Here is a 17758-nt window from a genome sequence, read left to right on the forward strand (position 1 = left end):
CTATCCATCAATTTAATGTGCCTCCTTTGCACAATGCAAGAAAAGCAATTTGCATAAGCTTAAGGGGTTCACATGCAATGCATGCATGTAGTTGTTGATTGTGCCATAAAGAGACAAGCTTATGCTTGACACATCCTTAGGGCCTATTCCCACATTGTAGCGGTGGGGCAAATCACCAAAGGTTAAGCAATTGATTCACCCAAGGACTCTAGGAGATCACCTCGTGAAAACCCTCTATATCGCATGTGTTCAAAGAGTTATTCTAAAGCCCTCTTTTTAAAAACCCCACTTATACAAATTTGAAGGTAATCAAGCTAGCCAAACTTCCAATTCCTCTTCTTAATAAAAAATCCCATTATTGTACGTCTATGATGAATTATATTTAACTCGTGTGCAATTTTCTAACTAACCCCCCCGTCACCAACCTTGAGAGTTATAAGTGAACATGCAATTAATTGGTTATTGTGATGGATGCTGCATATTTTCACAATGATTAGGTGGGTTTTCACAATTATCACACGCTTTTCACGTTGACAAATGAAATTTTCACATTCTCCAAGGAAGTTTTCTCACCTTGTGCTGGTTTAGCACAAGATGGGTCTCACAAATTTTGTGAGGGACTCGTCCAATGATGCAGAGTGGGAACACGTCCTAAGATATGACTTTGAATCGACAAAGGAGTAATTGAAGAATTGGAGCAGCAAAGATGGAGCTCTAAAACATTGCAGGCTTGGGATTGTACCAAATTGCAGCCTAGGCTTTGGTGGTTCCATGCACATGGTGTAGATGATTGGAATTTGGGTTCCATGCACATGGTGTAGATGATTGGGTTACGTGCATGCATGAGTTCGGGCAGGCATCGGACGGACGGATAGAGCTTGCCCATGTGGCAAGTGCCACGTGTCTTCTTGGAATGAAACAAGGCTCAGCACCAGGTGGCCCGTCTTTTCCATCTGCAAAGTGTTCTTGTTCTTGTCCTCCTCCTTGCTTGCATCCCCTGCTTGCATCTTGGTCACCACTCATTACTCTCATGGATCCTATTGTCTGGTCTTTCTTGTACTTGCTGTCTCTCCGCCTTTACCCAAGCTCCACCATGATAACCCACCCGGCTCCTTGCTTTACAAGCCACTGGCAGTAAATCCTAAGAAGCCCCCTTGTCTTTTAACATTGCCTTCTTTTAAGCTCCTGTTCTCATTCTAGAATAGTTAAAAGAGAGAGAGAGAGAGAGAGCAGATTCTTCGAGTTTTTATGAAGTATTGGGTCCACTGTATCCTTAAAAAGCCTTTCCTGCATATCACCACCACCTACCTTTCACTCCTCCTCCTGTAACAACATTCCCTCTCAACAACCCCCCTCCCCCCTCTTTGCTTCAATTTTATGCTTGGTGGCCTATACCTTTCTATGGTTCATTGAATATTCTCCAACAGCCGACATAGCGAATAATACTAGCTCGCGAGTGCTCAACATTACACCATAGACAGACAGAGGTGTTATTTATGGCTTGCTATACGCACCGCCCATATCATGTGACGCACAAGGCTACATTCTAGCTTCCATGACTGCAGCAAAAGGCCAGGAGCTGGTACAAAACTAACTCTGTGAGTACTATGTAGCTACCCTCCTCCTTAAACATGACCACAATTGTGTGCAATGTATTTGAAATATCATGTAAATAATTAACCATGCTAGCTGGTTTCTAAAGTCTTTGAGGCAACAATAATATTGCAACAGGTGAGGATGTTGCTTGAACTGCTGACTGCGACCCACGGCTACTTTCAAGAGGACCTGAATTTCACAGAGGCATTCTCCTGCTTGCCTGAGACAGCCTCGACTATGACACTCCTCCATATGCTGGAGGGCATGCCAACAGCGGCAGGACGCCCAGATAATGCAGAGAGAGTAGCCATACTGCAACAAGAGCCAGCTAATTACCAGCATAGCGCCTGCTATAGAGAAGCCCTAGCAGAGCATGAGCTCTGCAAGCGTTATGATATGAAGAGCTCCTCTTGTAAGCCATGCCGGGTTGTAGCTTGTAAGAGTTTGTATACAGACAGAGACCCGCCTGTTGAAGCTCAGCTGCAACCGTCGACCTCGGTTACTTCCGATCCATCGAGCACGCTTGTATCCGGGGAAAACTGCACTGAGACAGCAGTGCAAGACCCACAAGCAAGAGTAATGCAGTATAGCCAGGCCAGCTTGGATGAGGGGAGTGCAAGTGCAAGCTCTATCCACGTCTCTTCAGCTCCCGCTATCCAAGACGCCATGCAGCTTAGCGCGCTTGCGGCGCCTGAGTCAGTCACTTCTCATGAGCATTATCCACCATTTGAAGCACAAGGGCCAGCTCGTCCCGTGAAGAAAAGGAAGCGCACAAGGGCTTGCAAGAACAGTGAGGAGGTAGAAAGCCAGCGGATGACCCATATTGCCGTGGAACGCAACCGTCGGAAGCAAATGAATGAGCACCTAAGTGTCCTGCGCTCCCTCATGCCCGCTTCCTATATCCAAAGGGTAAACAACGTTTTTTATTCAAATGCTATGCAAATTCGTAGCGACAGTCTCTCTCTCTCACACACACACACACGCACGCGCGCACACACACACTCTCTCTCTCTCTCTCACTGAGAGAGAGAAGAGAGAGGGAGATTAGATTATCAAAATGCCCACCTAGCTAGCTTTCTATGCTTGAATCATGAACTTTTACACCATGCATAGCTGAATTGTGAATGGCCTTGTAGGGAGATCAAGCATCTATCATTGGAGGGGCCATCGAATTTGTGAAAGAGCTTGAACAAATTTTACAATCTTTGCAATTACAAAAGCAACGGAGAGATTGTGGGGATGGATCTCTCTATCCACAACAAGGAGGCTTGTTGGGAGACTTGTTGCTATGTCAACAATTTGCATCCGAACCGAATATTAGATATGCAACTGGCACCTCCTATGAGACGCCAAAGGATCCTTTTGCTGATTCAATGTCTTCTGCCGTAAATGTGGAGGTGAAGATGATTGGATCATCGGCTGTAGTGAAGGTTTTGGCCCAGAAGAAACCACAGCAACTTTTGAATGCCCTATCAGCAATAGAAAACCTTCATTTGAAGATCATGCACCTTAACATCACAACCATTGAGCAAAGTGTGTTGTACTCCTTCAGTGTTGAGGTGAGCTCTCTCTCGTCCTTCATCTTTTAACCAATGCATCGAAATGCCATGCATTTCTACTGCTAGTAGGCTGCTGCATTGCGAGCAGTCAACTCTTTGATGCTAATTCCCTATTTTTACATGACTACAGGTGGAAGATGAGTCCCGAGTTCGTTGTGCAAGTGACATTGCACAATCAATTCAAAGTATTTTTAGCATGTATAGTTGATACCTTCATCACAAGGGTAACGGTTCAAAACATTTGTAACATGTTTTCAAATGTTAATGACACATAAGAGTCCCATGACTCTAGTTGTAGTCATTTACGAGATTCCTAGAGTTGTTCAGACACTAACAGTTTGTCAAAATAAGTGATAATCTTACTTATTATCTCAAAGAATTAAGTCAATCCCTTGACCCGTGTTCTTATGTTATATGGTAATGTATCAAATGTAATAGTATTTAAATTCAAGAAATGACAGCAGTTTTTTTCCCCAAAACTTGTGGCAACAAAAAACAATTTTGAAAAAGATGAAATTACTTCACTACATCTAAATATTGTGCTTGACATTATTGAATACATAAAAAGGAACACAACATATGCACATGCAAGCATATGCACGTGCATACACATCCACAACCATGTCCCATGCATGCGTGGGCACATGCAAAATCACACATATATAGCATGCATGCGCACGTGGGCACACATACACATACACACACACACACACTCCATTTGTGCTCATATGAGGCATAATGACACAAATTGCATGATAGCCTACTTTATTAGGGTTCTTTACTTCTGCAACTCTTTCATATTGGGCCTATGGGTTGCTACGACTCTGCCACGCCTCCGTACATGAATGTTCATAACCCTACAAGGGATGGTGGTGGGAAGTTATGTTTTTGTGGCACCAGCTGCCTATGGGTTGCTGCGACTTTGTGGCGTCTCTATACATGATTGTTCATCATAATCTTATAAAAGATGGACGTGGTGGGCAGTAATGTTCTTGGGGCACTTGCTACTATGATGAAGATGAAAGACTCCTGCGCATTATCTCAGTCATGACCCATATATTAGAATGGAGGTGGGTTCTTTAACTCACTTAGCCTGCTTGCCTTCTTATTGAGCATTACATGATGTCTCTCATCCTTGCCTCTACAGGGGGTCCTTCTGCCTAGGTACACAAGTACTTAAGAAAAACGTTGCTTTTTCATATATGAATAAGCTGAGATTTTGCAAGTAATTAAACTAATCTATGGAACTATATTCATGGTGAATATGTTAGTTCTCCTCTACTGACTCTTATTTGACTCAGGTCCTGACTAAACTGATTCAGTTGACTCAGTTGAATCCAAGACATAAATTACGGGGCTCATCTTTGAACTCTGGCCATCCATCCTCAATGTGAGCCCAAGCCAGTGAGTCGGCCGGAATCTTTATCATGCCTGACTAAACTGATTCAGTTGACTCAGCTGAATCCAAGACATAAATTACGGGGCTCATCTTTGAACTCTGGCCATCCATGCTCAATGTGAGCCCAAGCCAGTGAGTTGGCTAGAATCTTTATCATGCCATCGGTTGAACGATGGATCACATGCCATGTCATTAACTCAGTGAATGATTGACACTGAAACATATGTTGAATGCGAGGTATAATAGGAAAGTGTCTCAATACCTTTTGCAAAAATTTTGCATGCTATAAAACCTTCCTGTAATGCTCCTCTCCACAACTTGGACATTGCATGACATCGGCAAAGGCACCCTTGAATAGTACACAATCATTACGATTTACAGGAATTTGAGTGTAATCCATACCAAGCTTGGAAAGTATTCTACATATGGGCATCAAATTGTTTGTTGGGAGCATCTTCTTTAATAACCGGAGTAGGCTATTCACACTATTATCGCTCCATCCATATGTTGTTTGCAAGTTGAGGACTTCAAAGCATGCCCGCCATAAATTTGAGTACTTTTCACCCTCGTACAATGGTGTGTTAGCCTCCTTGTGTAACACATCCTCTCTTTCATGTGTTCCAAAGTTAGGTGTCTCTTCCTCACCCTCACTTTGAAAAAAGTGAGTGATCATCTCCTCCATGACATCCTCTTCTCATGTGAAGGAAATACTAGGTCTTCCAAATGTACTGAACATGCTCCACTTTCCAAGTTCTCCTTGCGACGCTTGTATTCCTTCCTCAAGTTTCCCCCAATGACAAAATAATGAGGCATATTGTGTAGTACTTGTGCACGAATGTCCATGCCCTCCTCATCCTAATGAACCATATTTAAACATGACATTCAACATTGCATATGGCAAACCATGAGTTTACATTTCAAGGCATAAATTAATATACTAACGTTGCAACATCAAGCTCGTTGGCATTGGTTCAAATGATCCCCATTTTCTAATATATTCCAATGTCACTCGACGTTCACGTACACAAACATTCTTGCATCTTGCACATGAACAAGGGATTCTTCTTCACAACCACTCTGGACCTCCAATTAATGGTGGTGACCCATCACTATCCGAACTAGTAGAAGACATCTATATCGGGCATAAAAAGTGTGCAATTAAAAAGCTGAATATGAATACATGCACTAAATCTAGCACTGTCAATGGTATATGCATAGGCTTGCTCTCTGGAATTTACCCAACATCCCTATAAATGCTGTTATAAACATCACTATAAGTGTTGTTAAAGCGTCGCCAAGCATCATTTTTAGCGACACTGAGAAAATTAACCTTTCGAGCATGCGGCGTCGTCGACGCTGATCTTTCTCTCCCCCAAAAAATTCCCTCCACTCCTTTCCTTGAGTTCTTGCACTTACTTCTCCCTTCCATCAAGCTAGCTCACTTCACATGCATTTGTACTCTAGATATTCCCCTCACTACTACAAGACAATGCTGCCATACACGTGTTTCATACACGCGATAAATTACGGGCGTGTGTATGGTTGCGCATGTATTTGAATAGTATCGGGCGCGTGTATATTGGCATTTAAATTCACGTGTATATTGGCATCTACCAGCACGTGTATAAGCACGTGTATATACACGCATTAATATGCATCAATACACGCTTTATTAAGAAAAACTAAATTCCTTTACAAAATTAAAAACTATTTTCTTTAAACCATCTCATAGTACATTACAGTATATATCATTACACAATCCCACTACATGCATTTACAATAATGAAATATATTCAAAAATAAATCATGAGATGATAATTAAAAGACAACACATACAATAGAAATGTCATCAATTTAGAACGATACAGTGATGGATTGGTTAGGGTTCGATCTCATCTTCAATAAGATCCATCCTTGCCAAACGATCAACATCAATATCCATTTGATCAATTTGTAAGGCTACGATTAAATTTATTCCACTATCGATATTTTGTCCATTCATAATGGTATCGATGTCCTGATCATCCTCATCAACATCACCATCATCCTCAATGGTAGGATCATTCTCATGATCATGAGAAATGGCACGCTCATCCTCATTATCATGATCATCTCTTATTTCTTGATCATCGATCACAACATCTTCATTGGCATGTTCGACATCATCTTCATTGCGGCTTGTTACATCCTCCATATGCTCCATATCAGTGAATGTATTATACATCACTTTGGAAGGTGGTGCAATAGGGATGACGTACCACCATTTAATGTCATGCACCATTGGCAGATAGATAACCTACTCAAATACACATACTACAGTAATTAATTAGCATATCAAAAGTCAAGGGGTACGTGAGCTTAGATATATATGTACATGAAACACATTAGTAAAAAAATGCATACCTGCTCACATTGTTGTGGCAATACGAGCCTATCTTTCTTTGTTTGCCAAAACTTTGTAGAGTCAATAGTTACATAGTCACTTACATGGCGTTTTATCATTGCATTAGGCCCTTTTTCCACCACGTTCATTTGCCATTTGACATCCAAAACATACACAAAGAAGTGACGAAAGTCAAGCCTAAATATGTCTTAGATTGTGTCACAATAATCATCCATTTTTCCATTAGCTCCCTCAAAGCTACTAATGACACCGCAATCTTGTGTATTCCTCTTTTCATCATTTTTTTGTGTTCGAAAATGCTTGCCTTCACACCATATAGCATTGAACATAGTGCACTGGACCAAAATAGAAGCAATATTTGTGTAAGCAATGTGAATAAATATTAAAAGCAAATCACTTACAACTAATGCAAAACATTAGTTCTATGTACCTTTAACATGCATCCTCGTGCATACTCCCATTCTTCCGCCGTGATATGCAGCCCCTCGTCGCTCTCTGCTCTCTCCATTTCCTCATGCAACCAATCAACATGGATATCATTCAGAAGTGTTGCTAGATGCTTAGGGTACGCCTTACGAGAGCCATGTTGCCTCCGAAAGAGAGCTCTTTCTGCTTGCCTTTTTGTCTTTGCATCCTCATATCTTGTAACCCATCTGCTCGTCACATCACTATTAAGGATGCAAGTGAAATTGAGATCATCAATCAATGTTCTGTCAATTACTTTACTCTATCCTTTTCCTTGAGGCACAATAGAGGTCATCCTCAAGTCCTCTTCATTGCTCTATAGTCGTGGCAAAGAGCTGTCCACCTGACCAAGAAATTCTGAAATATATACAAGAGACTCTTGTATCAACCAACCCTTGGCCATGCTTCCTTTAGGCCTTGCACTTTGCCTCACAAAGTCTTTTAAGGTCTTCATGAAGAACTCTAGGAAGACATCCAACGTGAATGCACAGTGCCACATAAAGCAATTTTGTCCACTAAATGCACAATGAGATGTAGTTGACTTGTGAGAATGGTTCGCGGAAAAGTCTCCTCTACCAAATAAACCACCTCCATTGCCATAACACGCGCATCATCCAACGTGGCTGGATCAATTGCTTTGGAACTAATATATCTGAAAAATAAATAAATAGTACGTTATACCTCATGCACGTTCATTTTGCAAGGTATAATGAAGGGTGATTTGACATGGGTTTTACATACCTCACAAGCTCGCCCATCTTATAAATGTACATTTTTTCAAACTCTTATTTGCACAATGGTCGATGCTAGTAGGTAGTATGAACTGCGCACATAAGAGCACATGTATGTATGGTTTATGGCATTACAAAATTTAATTTCAACGTACAAGACTTGGAAAACACTTACTTGGAGCATCTTATGCCAATCGTGGGACTTCAACCCATATAGTTGCTCAATGCCTCTTTTCTTAGTGGTTGTAAAGGCTCCCTTCAATGATCTCATGAATGCATCCAGTGGGAGTACGCAAAGTGGTGATGGCCTGCTTTACCTGCTTCTCCTCTTTCTTTGATATAATCCATGGTGCAGGCGAAAGACAAACGTGCCCACCCTCCTCTCGCAGCCAAGCTTGACGCATACGTCCTGTGACCCGCAAGTCCTCCCGTACGCTAACATTGTCTCGTTTACCAATAACATGTTCCCAAATACCAGATCCCACATTCTTGAAGATGTGCATGGGATCAAGAAGATGGTTGATCTTAAGATGGGTCCAATATGGTAGCCGAAAAAAAATGGAGTACCTACACAAGGGATTGCTCTATGTGACCTTTAATCCAATTAGAGACTACACAAAACAAGATTGAAAAACATTACTATACCTGTTCATACCATCTGGATCCTAGAGGATAAAACCTTTCACGAAGGTGTACTTTCATGGCATCCCATAACTGATTCTAGCTCCAGTGGGTTAAATTGATAACAATGCTTCTAACTTTTTAGCTCCAATCGTTAGATTGACAACAATGCTTCCAACTAATTTAGCATTTCTTACGATTTTTAGACGCGAGCAAGGGTGAGCTTGCTTCTTTCATTGTATCCATTAAAAGTTCAAAACTATCAAATACTTATCATAGCACCACATTTGAAGGCGGTCAAGATTAATACATCTAAGATCTTTATTTTTTTGAGAATTACACATCTGGTATCTTGGGATTAACACATCTAGGAGCATGATCCTCTGGGAATTACACATCCAAGACCCATGTTTGTCTGAGATGGACTAAAGATCTTGGATGATTATCCTAGTGTACAGTATCGAATGGATGGCATTCACACGTCAACTATTCAAATCTTAATGGAGTTACAATCTTAATAATTTATAATGTGCAAGTTAATGAGATATATCCTGAAAATTTCTCTAAACAAGTTTCGGTCTATCCTTCCAGTCTCTCACTAGTTTCTTAATTTGATCACCCTATGTTTTTTTCTCACAAAAGGTTTTCTCCCCAATCTCATTTCTCAAATTTATTGTACAAATATCTTGCGTGTGCACCCCTAAGATACAAGTACAATTTCATAGGATGATTGTCTCAACATGTGAGGATATTCAAATCAATTCTATGGCCAGTAGAGATGATTGATTCGTCCTCATATGATAAACAATCACTTATTTTAATCCCTTGAGTGTTAACCTTTGAAAAACAAATCCTAAGAACTAAGATCGGCTCTAATACCACTTGTAAGGTCCCCCCCTTCCGAAAATAGGGGAAACACTTAAGATAGTCTACTAAGTCTTATCTTAGAGAAAATTTCCTACTCATCGACACCTTGACCATACAGAGATTCAAGGATACGATTCATAGGTAAGACCTAGTTCTATCCCGCAGGGGGAGCGTGGTCTTCTAAAAATCAAATCACCCATAGGGTAATTGATCATAATTTGGGCAACTACTAGTCATGATTCCTAGAGACAACGCTTTTTTCCTCATCCATGTAAGGCACAGCCGCTGGCCTAGTCTTCTAGAATAGAGTTGCCCAAGAATCTAGCGTAGGGCTTTCACTTAATCTATTGGAAAGCTACCCGACTAATCGGGTCCACCCGTCCGTAGGATGGTGCCGTCGGGGCATTCCATCCTCCCACTTTCCACCCTACTCACGCGTCAATTTGTTTTCTAATTAATCCTACCACACTGTTTGACATAAAAAAAACATGTTCCTTAATTAAGACCCTTTTCACAAGGTTTATTAAAACAGCCTTTTGTTTTCACAGTACAATAATGCCAAGACAAGATTTAAAAGAAAAATTTATACATGAATCAATTTCATACAAGCCAAACTGGTTCTCTTATTCTTTTCATATTCTTTTCCTTTATACCGCCGATGATCTAGAATTCGGCCTTCCAGCCTCCACATGCTGGGCAAAATCCTACGGGACCATACACCTCATCGTCGGCCGCTGGCGAGGACTCAAGCCGGCCGGTCGCCCTCTCAGGCTCCATCGCTCGATCCTCCCGCCCCTCAGAGGGATGTCTGCGCACTAGGGTGGGCTAATTTACCGCACTAGCCTGGGCCCTCAGAACTAGGCAGCATCACAATCACTTGCCTCAATCGGCAAACCTCATTCTCCCAATGGTATGAGGGATACCATGGGCCAACTCTCCGGGCCTTACTAACATCTCCGCCGTCCGGCTATACAAGCACAAGAACGGGGCAGCATCAAGGCAGGGAGAGTTGTACCTGTACCTTAATTTAACCAAGATAGCAATCCATTTACTCAACTAAACCATAGGACTAGAATTCATATTATCTTCTTAAGAAAACAATCCTTTTCACAAAGATTTTAGCATTTCAACTTGAGATTGCGATAAGTCATTCTTTATTAAGGCATATGCTATTGCTTAAAAGAATACAAACTTTAAATAGTAAATCAATCAAATAGATCACTGTAACAATCAATAGAGAAGCCGGGGCCATACCTCAACCCCTAAGAATGATATGTAAATAAAAAACAAAATATGTATATACCTTATAGAAATTTGTCGTTTATCTCGTTGTCCTTACTTGTTAACAAGAGCTTTAGAACTTGACATATGAGAATAGAGTCTTCTAATACCTTGTCCTTTGATTGAAATAATCCAATATTCTCCAAGCTTTATCTCCTCTTACTCATACTGTGATTCTTCTCTCTTTCTAAGATCTATGGCAAAATAGCCTTCTCCTACAGGTCTACAGCATAGTATTCTTTCTCTAAAAGAAAAGCTATGGAGTTTCGGTCTCTTCCTCCGAAAGACCATAGAAATCTAAGCTTATTTTCTGAGATATTAGATAAGAATGAAGGGATATATGCATCTCAAACTCTAGGATTACCTTGAGGCTACTTGCTGCCTTCTCACAGTTTTCTCTATGTAGAGATCCTGATAGAAACAGCAAACTGTTTTGACCATAACTCTCTGATAAAAACTCAGAATATAGTCATATAACCAGTCAAAAGAACGGGAAGGCATCTGGTCTATAAGTCCTCGCGGGCAGAATAGGCAAAAACGTCTGCATATAGCCACAAACGCGCCATCTTTAGAAACGCGTTATTTTTTCACATTTTTAGTATGCATGGACTCTAAATGTGTAAAAGCACTCTAAATATGACCTCTTATCACCTAAACTCAAAATTCTATTATTGGGAATACTTATCTCTTAATAGAACTATTCTTATGTTCTTATTTCTTTTAGGATTTTTGGAGCTAATATTTTTATTCTAACACTTTCCTAATGTTTCTAGCCTTATTGTCTCACTCTTCTCTAATTACACTCTCTTTCCTTATTGAAATCTATATTAAAAGAGACACATACATACATTGCTTGGGAGGGACCTTACAGTTTGTGTGAGTGTTTGTGTGAGTGTTTGTGTGCTTGTAAGAGCTCAAGCTCTCTCCTCCCCTGCATCTTTTCATTTTTAAAGGAAGAGGAAGGAACCGCAATGTATTCGTCACTCCCCCCTCCTCACTTTACTAAAAATTGGATGCATGTGCTAACCACTATAGATGTTTTGCAGCCCACGGGAACCCAATATATTGAATCAGGAAACATCCCGACCACCTTAGTGTGCATGTTAAATGTGCAACCAAGAGAAAATCATACGGAGGATGAAGCCTCTAGCACATAAGGGACTGGATCAAAAGGTGCTTCTCATTCTCATCAAGCATGTTCTACAGCTTGAGGTTGTTAAGATTGGCTATGTATAAATCTTCAGATATCTACCTCTCTTCAGCTTTGGCCAGCAACAACTCTCGTTGGGAAATAGCGACGGTCACATCCTGTGGCGGTAGATATAATTTGCATTTGGGTAATCAACTCCCAGGCCATATGATAAAATCCAAGTGCAAATTTGGGCACTACTCCATGGGCCGCATGCACACTCTCCGCGTATGCGTGACTCGATTGAAAGCTTCCTAACCTCGTCCAACACAAGATCTCTGGTGTGTTGATATGAGAAGAGTGAGGGGAGGAGGGCCTACTTCAATGAAGTGAAGGGGAAAATTTGTGAAGCTTTCTGAGGGTGGAGTTTCATAAAGGTTCTGATTGAATAAATCATGCTTCTGCCTCTCCTCCTCTATAGCTTTTCATCTGGCTTCCTCAACTTGCACCTGCTCCTCTCTGTAGAGTTTTGACTCGACGGTGGGGGTACTTCCTCCTTGTCCTTAGGTTTTGGCTGGTGGTTGGGGAGAGGATGCCAGGGGAGGCATGGAGATGGTGCTGCGTACGGGCCACTGAGCTGTTGGATGGCGCGAGGTAGCTCCTCCCACCCGATAGCATGGTAAAGTACTTTCGTTGAGGAGCGTAGCTACTTACGAGCTTCCCCTGTGGAGTGGAGTAGACTGCATGGAGCTCCTTATGTAGGTACTTTGCCCAATTCACCATCTACTCCTGGTGCACCCTGGCCAAGGTGGACATGCTACATCTATCAAATCTATATATCTAGCGACGGGTGGTCAAAAGAAATTGTAGGACCCTAGCTGGCATGACCAGATATTCCTATGTGGGTGGATGCATGGTAAGGTGGACTCAAAACCTATGTCCTGGACATGGCTTTTAAACTGGTTTTTAGACATTTGAAAAATTCTTTTTTCCCACATTTTGTATGTTTGAGAAGCCTGAAAACAAAAAACAGTTACAAGTAGCTCGTGGTGCACTCATTTCGCCACCTCTCTCTCTCTCTCTCTCTCTCTCTCTCTCTCTCTCTCTCTCTCTCTCTCTCTCTCTCTCTCTCTGTGCCTATTGCATGCTCGTTTTACTGTTGTTTCACTGACACACACACATACGCATGGACCTTTCACCCATCATAGATTCCCAAGCATTTAGAGACATACTTGTTAGACACAAAGCTGTGTAAAACAGTATGCCATTCAATTATGTGCATACTTGACATGTTTCTATCTGTGCTAATGAAATTTAGTGCTTGGGGACTATGTAATATGTAGCTTCGATGATTCAATTCTCGTGAATATTTGATTGGATGCATGTAAACCTTGTTAGAATATGAAGATTTTGATGATTTGAGGTAGTTATATATACAAGCTTTGATGATCTATCTGCCAAAAATAATTTCGCACCCGTGGGGGTTTGATTAAAAAAAGTCCTTTACTGATCGTGCTAATTCCCTTTTCAACTTGATATTGTTAAAAAATGCACAGAACACTTGCTTTGCAAATGAGAAAATTAATCCTAAATTGGGGATTCCAATTAATACATTGACACATGGATACACTCAAGTAGTCAATAACAGTAGTAGAAATGACACACAAAGAAGTAGAAGACAACTTAAAATAATCTCAATACTTCGAGTCTAATTTATAAATACATCCGGTTTTGTTCTGTTTATGATTGCAGCATATATTGTGTAATCATACACCATACTTTATAGTTGATCTACGTTGGGAGGAAGTGGGCTTCAGATGAGGAGGTGGGCTTCATTTTCTTCGGTGGTCTTCCTTCTCCTTCATCTTCTTCTTGAACATCATCTGTTGGGAGATCTATTCTTGGCAATTGCACCTCTGGAGGCAACAGTTCTAAAGGAACACACCGGCTCTTTCTTGTCCTCATTAGATGTCTTTTTCCACCATAAGGAGGAAATGATTCTGGTTCATTTATTCCTACCGCAAGAGCCTAGGCTATGTATGATAGGTAGTAGGGGCATCTTAGCACTTGACACCCATGCCCTTGACCAAACACCCGCAAAGCAAACAATTTCTCCACCAGCACCACTTTCTCAGCATTCCATGGTACATCATATCCACCACAAAACCTAGAGAGTACTTTCAATGCAGATAAAGAAAATTTCACATTGTCTTTTGAGATTTCTTTATGAAATATAATGATCTACGCATCAAAATTGTAACAATCATGATTCAAGTCAACTTACTATCAATTATAAGCAAGTGTCATAAAATGTACACACCTTTTAATGACTCAAATGTCTTATATATTCATCAAGACCAGCATCCTATTGATCACCTGTTGATTTTGAACTACTAGCACCGGATGATCTTGAGCCTCCTGCTCTCTTCAGAAAATCATCATCATATACAAAAATATGCACAAGCAATGTAATATGTTTAATCGACAAAATACACGTAAAACGAATACTAATAGCTTAAGAAGTTTTCGGTGTACTGTTACCTGTTGATTTTCATCACCTTCAAGCATTTTGCTAGTCCACAAAGGGATTGTAGATGTACTATCTTCATGTATGATGGTAGCTGCTATATATTTGCCCATATCTGCCAAACCAAGACAGTCTACAAATTACTGTAGCCTCCTCCTCGGAAGGCAATTGGCTTTCATATGCCCTAGCTTCATTGAACATGTTCCTTAATATATCCTTGTGCTGGGTAGATAATCGGAGTCCGCGACTGCAGAACCAACTACTAGGAGGTGTTTATGAACTCCTTGCTATACCCACCCCATGTCTGCTTCACTATAATTTGCTAAAGCAACCAAGCAATAGTCTTCATCACGAATATTAAAATGATGCATAATGTATGTCAATAATACATAATCACACTGGTTTGCCATAGTAAAGCTAGGCAAAGAAGGAAGTGACAAGTCCCCCTATTCGTTCTCTCATTAGGTGGACTGGCTTCCAATGGGATTATGCTCATGGGTGCTACTACATGGGCACCGGCAAGGGATGTACTAGTGGAAAACATTTCCTTTTCAGCCTCTGGCCTGTCCTCTACTGGATCGATAGCCACCTCTTCTTCAACTACATCATCCTCGATTGGCACATGACTACTTGGTAAATCTGTTGTCTGGAGCTCAGAGTCTTTGTTGAAGTATGCAAGTGAATGGGTGTGTATAGGAACAAGCCCCAAGAGACTATAAAAGGGAGTTTGTAATTAAGTGGGTAGCAATGAAAAGGTGAGAAGAATCTACTGATGAGAGAATCAAGGGTAGCATGAGTGAATATAGGGGTGTGGAAAGATTCTAGGAAAAGGTGCCCCCAAATGTAGGAGATGTGACACAAATCAAGGAGAAATCAGTGGGATTAGTTGTTGCTTGGCATCTTGTGGATGTAAAACCTATAAATTGAGGCATTGGCTGTTAATCCAATTCTAGGATTAACAAGAGCTACCGCCATTATCTTACATCAAGGAGTCACAATAGATACACCAAAGGGTCATACATTCAAGATATCAAGCAATAGTGTTCAAAGCTACAACTTGGACGAGCACCCGTAATGGTGTGACGGAGTATTTATGGCAATTCTCGCTTCAAGAGCATGTGGTAGTAAGTTAGGATGAAGTCCTAAGTGATGTACTTCATGGATATATTATGAGAGTAGTCATTGTAATAGCATTAGGCCTCTTATGAGCCTAAAGTGCCCAGCCGGCCGCCATAGTTTGAGTGTGAACACTTATGGCCAAGTATATAAGTGAATTTCTCTCATAATACAATATACTCTCCCATTGTGCATTTGAGTCTTGCTCTTGCTAATCCTCTTGCTAATCTGTCTCCCTAATGCATGCTAGTGAGTGTGTGTGAGTGAAGTGAGGTGAGAGGAGGGACGAGGACCCGTAGTGCAACGTGTTGGTGTGACAATGCTCGTGGGAGACACGGTGGAATTGCTTCTCAAGGAGTTGTAGAGCTTGGAGACCTCGACTCGTTACAAGCTCGGCCATTGGAAAGATCCTCATCACACGAACAGTTTGCGGTTCACCAGGTAAGCTCTTTTTGGATGTGTTTCAAAGCGGGTTAGGGTGAGCCTTAACATTGGCCTAATGAGAAATTGCTAGTTTTTGAGTATCCATCCCTACTTTAAGCTCTTAGATTAATCGTGCACTAATCTCATCTTAATCACTTCTTAATTACATGCTAATCATGTTGATCCTTGCATTTAATCCACCATAGCCCACTCTTGCTTGCATTTCAACATGGTATCAGAGCTAAGCTTAGGATTTATCTGATTTTTTAGCCTAATTATCTTGCTAATTACTATGCTAATCATGATTTTTGAGCCTAATTACCTTGCTAATTACTATGCTAATCATGATTAGAAACTAAAACTTTTCTTTAGTCTCTTCTTTCAACTATCTTTTGTACCCTCACCTCGTGGAGGAGCTCCTTCTCCCTTCACACACACCCATTGCCCAAGCCCTTTTAGAGGCACAAACTAGACTCAGGGCTCCACATGCAGCTCAAAGGAATCGGTGAATTTCAGCGCAGATCGATGGCGATAGCAGGTTCTATCAGGCACCATGAGAATTGGAAAAAATGCTCCATATACAACGAGCTCGCTTGCAATCCGTCTAATTCCAACTAGACCTAGGGGTTTTCAAGCATGCTCTACAAGCTGGTGAAGGCGGTTTTTGATTTCATCAAGTCTATAGTGAGATCCAGCACTGTGCACAATCAGGGAAGTGCCTCTGCTAATCACTTGATTAATTCTTCATTAAAGGTTCAATCTTGATGTTTGTGGGCTCAAAACATATCTACACATTTATCTACAACTATATTGAAGCATTTTGAGATTAGATTTGTGCAAGTGGACCAATTGAAGACTCCAAGTGGGGACAACCTTTTGCACATGAACAGTGAATTATCTTGGCAAATTTCTTGATTAATTCACCTAATCAAGGTGTTAATTAGGCATTGGTGGATCTAATCCACCAACATTGGGAAGATGCTACATAGTCTATGTGTTCAAATTGGATTTTCCATGTCAATCACTACCCCAATTAATCCCTCTAAATCAGTGTATTCTCTGCACACACAAACTATTAACTAGTCCACCTAGTTCTCCGAGCATCATTAGTGATCAAAACTTGTTGTAATCATCATATTGAAGTTGTAAAAGGGTAGACATTGCCCTTGAATCTTGAATTGGATCAAGAGGTAACACCCCCTTCACATCATGATGATGAGCAGTGCACAAAAAATAGCTAAATTTAATGGGGAGCAGTTCCATACATGGCAAACAAAGACCATGTATTTGCCCATGAGAAACAATATGTGTGGGGACTAGTTGAGGGAAGAGATGAATGTCCATAGGAGAATTGGGAAGGAATGAGAAAGCATTAGGACTCATTGCACTTAGCTTAAATGATGAAATCATTCACCACATTATAATGAGCTAAAGATACATGGGACGAACTTAACAAATTATTTGGCACTCAAGTAAAAAATTCAAAGATAAATTTACTTACAGTCCTACGAACTTGACAACACTCGGCAATCCTACGAATTAGTCTTTGGGCATCACGCGGGATGTTTTAGAATGGAAAAGGTGCAGAAGATTCATGAGTTAAAGGATACAGTCAGAAATGGATTCCTGGCTTGAGGAAT

General features: G+C 40.9%; 1 protein-coding gene across 2 annotated transcripts; it reads left to right on the forward strand.

Annotated features, from left to right (window-relative positions):
* The first annotated feature begins 1009 nt into the window (after nt 1–1009).
* LOC147619199 (transcription factor FAMA-like) lies at nt 1010–3634 on the forward strand. Of its 2 annotated transcripts, none has more exons than XM_086772821.1 (4): nt 1010–1582; nt 1732–2505; nt 2733–3155; nt 3286–3634. In XM_086772821.1, the coding sequence occupies exons 1-4, from the start codon at nt 1556–1558 to the stop codon at nt 3361–3363; spliced, it is 1302 nt and encodes a 433-aa protein (XP_086628947.1). In that variant the 5' UTR covers nt 1010–1555; the 3' UTR covers nt 3364–3634. The 2 variants fall into 2 exon arrangements, with proteins under 2 accessions (XP_086628947.1, XP_086628948.1); XM_086772822.1 differs by having other exon boundaries at nt 1011–1598.
* Nucleotides 3635–17758: the final 14124 nt, after the last annotated feature.

Source organism: Cibotium barometz, chromosome 33 (genome assembly GCF_041138505.1).
Source record: "Cibotium barometz isolate CiBa-2024 chromosome 33, ASM4113850v1, whole genome shotgun sequence".
Lineage (NCBI taxonomy): Eukaryota > Viridiplantae > Streptophyta > Polypodiopsida > Cyatheales > Cibotiaceae > Cibotium > Cibotium barometz.

Excerpts from the sequence above, each read along its gene's own strand:
- LOC147619199 (XM_086772821.1), top strand. The coding sequence starts at position 1,556 with ATGACTGCAGCAAAAGGCCAGGAGCTG. Across the intron at positions 1,583-1,731 it reads CAGCAAAAGGCCAGGAGCTG|GTGAGGATGTTGCTTGAACT; the intron begins GTACAAAACTAA and ends ATATTGCAACAG. Across the intron at positions 2,506-2,732 it reads CCGCTTCCTATATCCAAAGG|GGAGATCAAGCATCTATCAT; the intron begins GTAAACAACGTT and ends ATGGCCTTGTAG.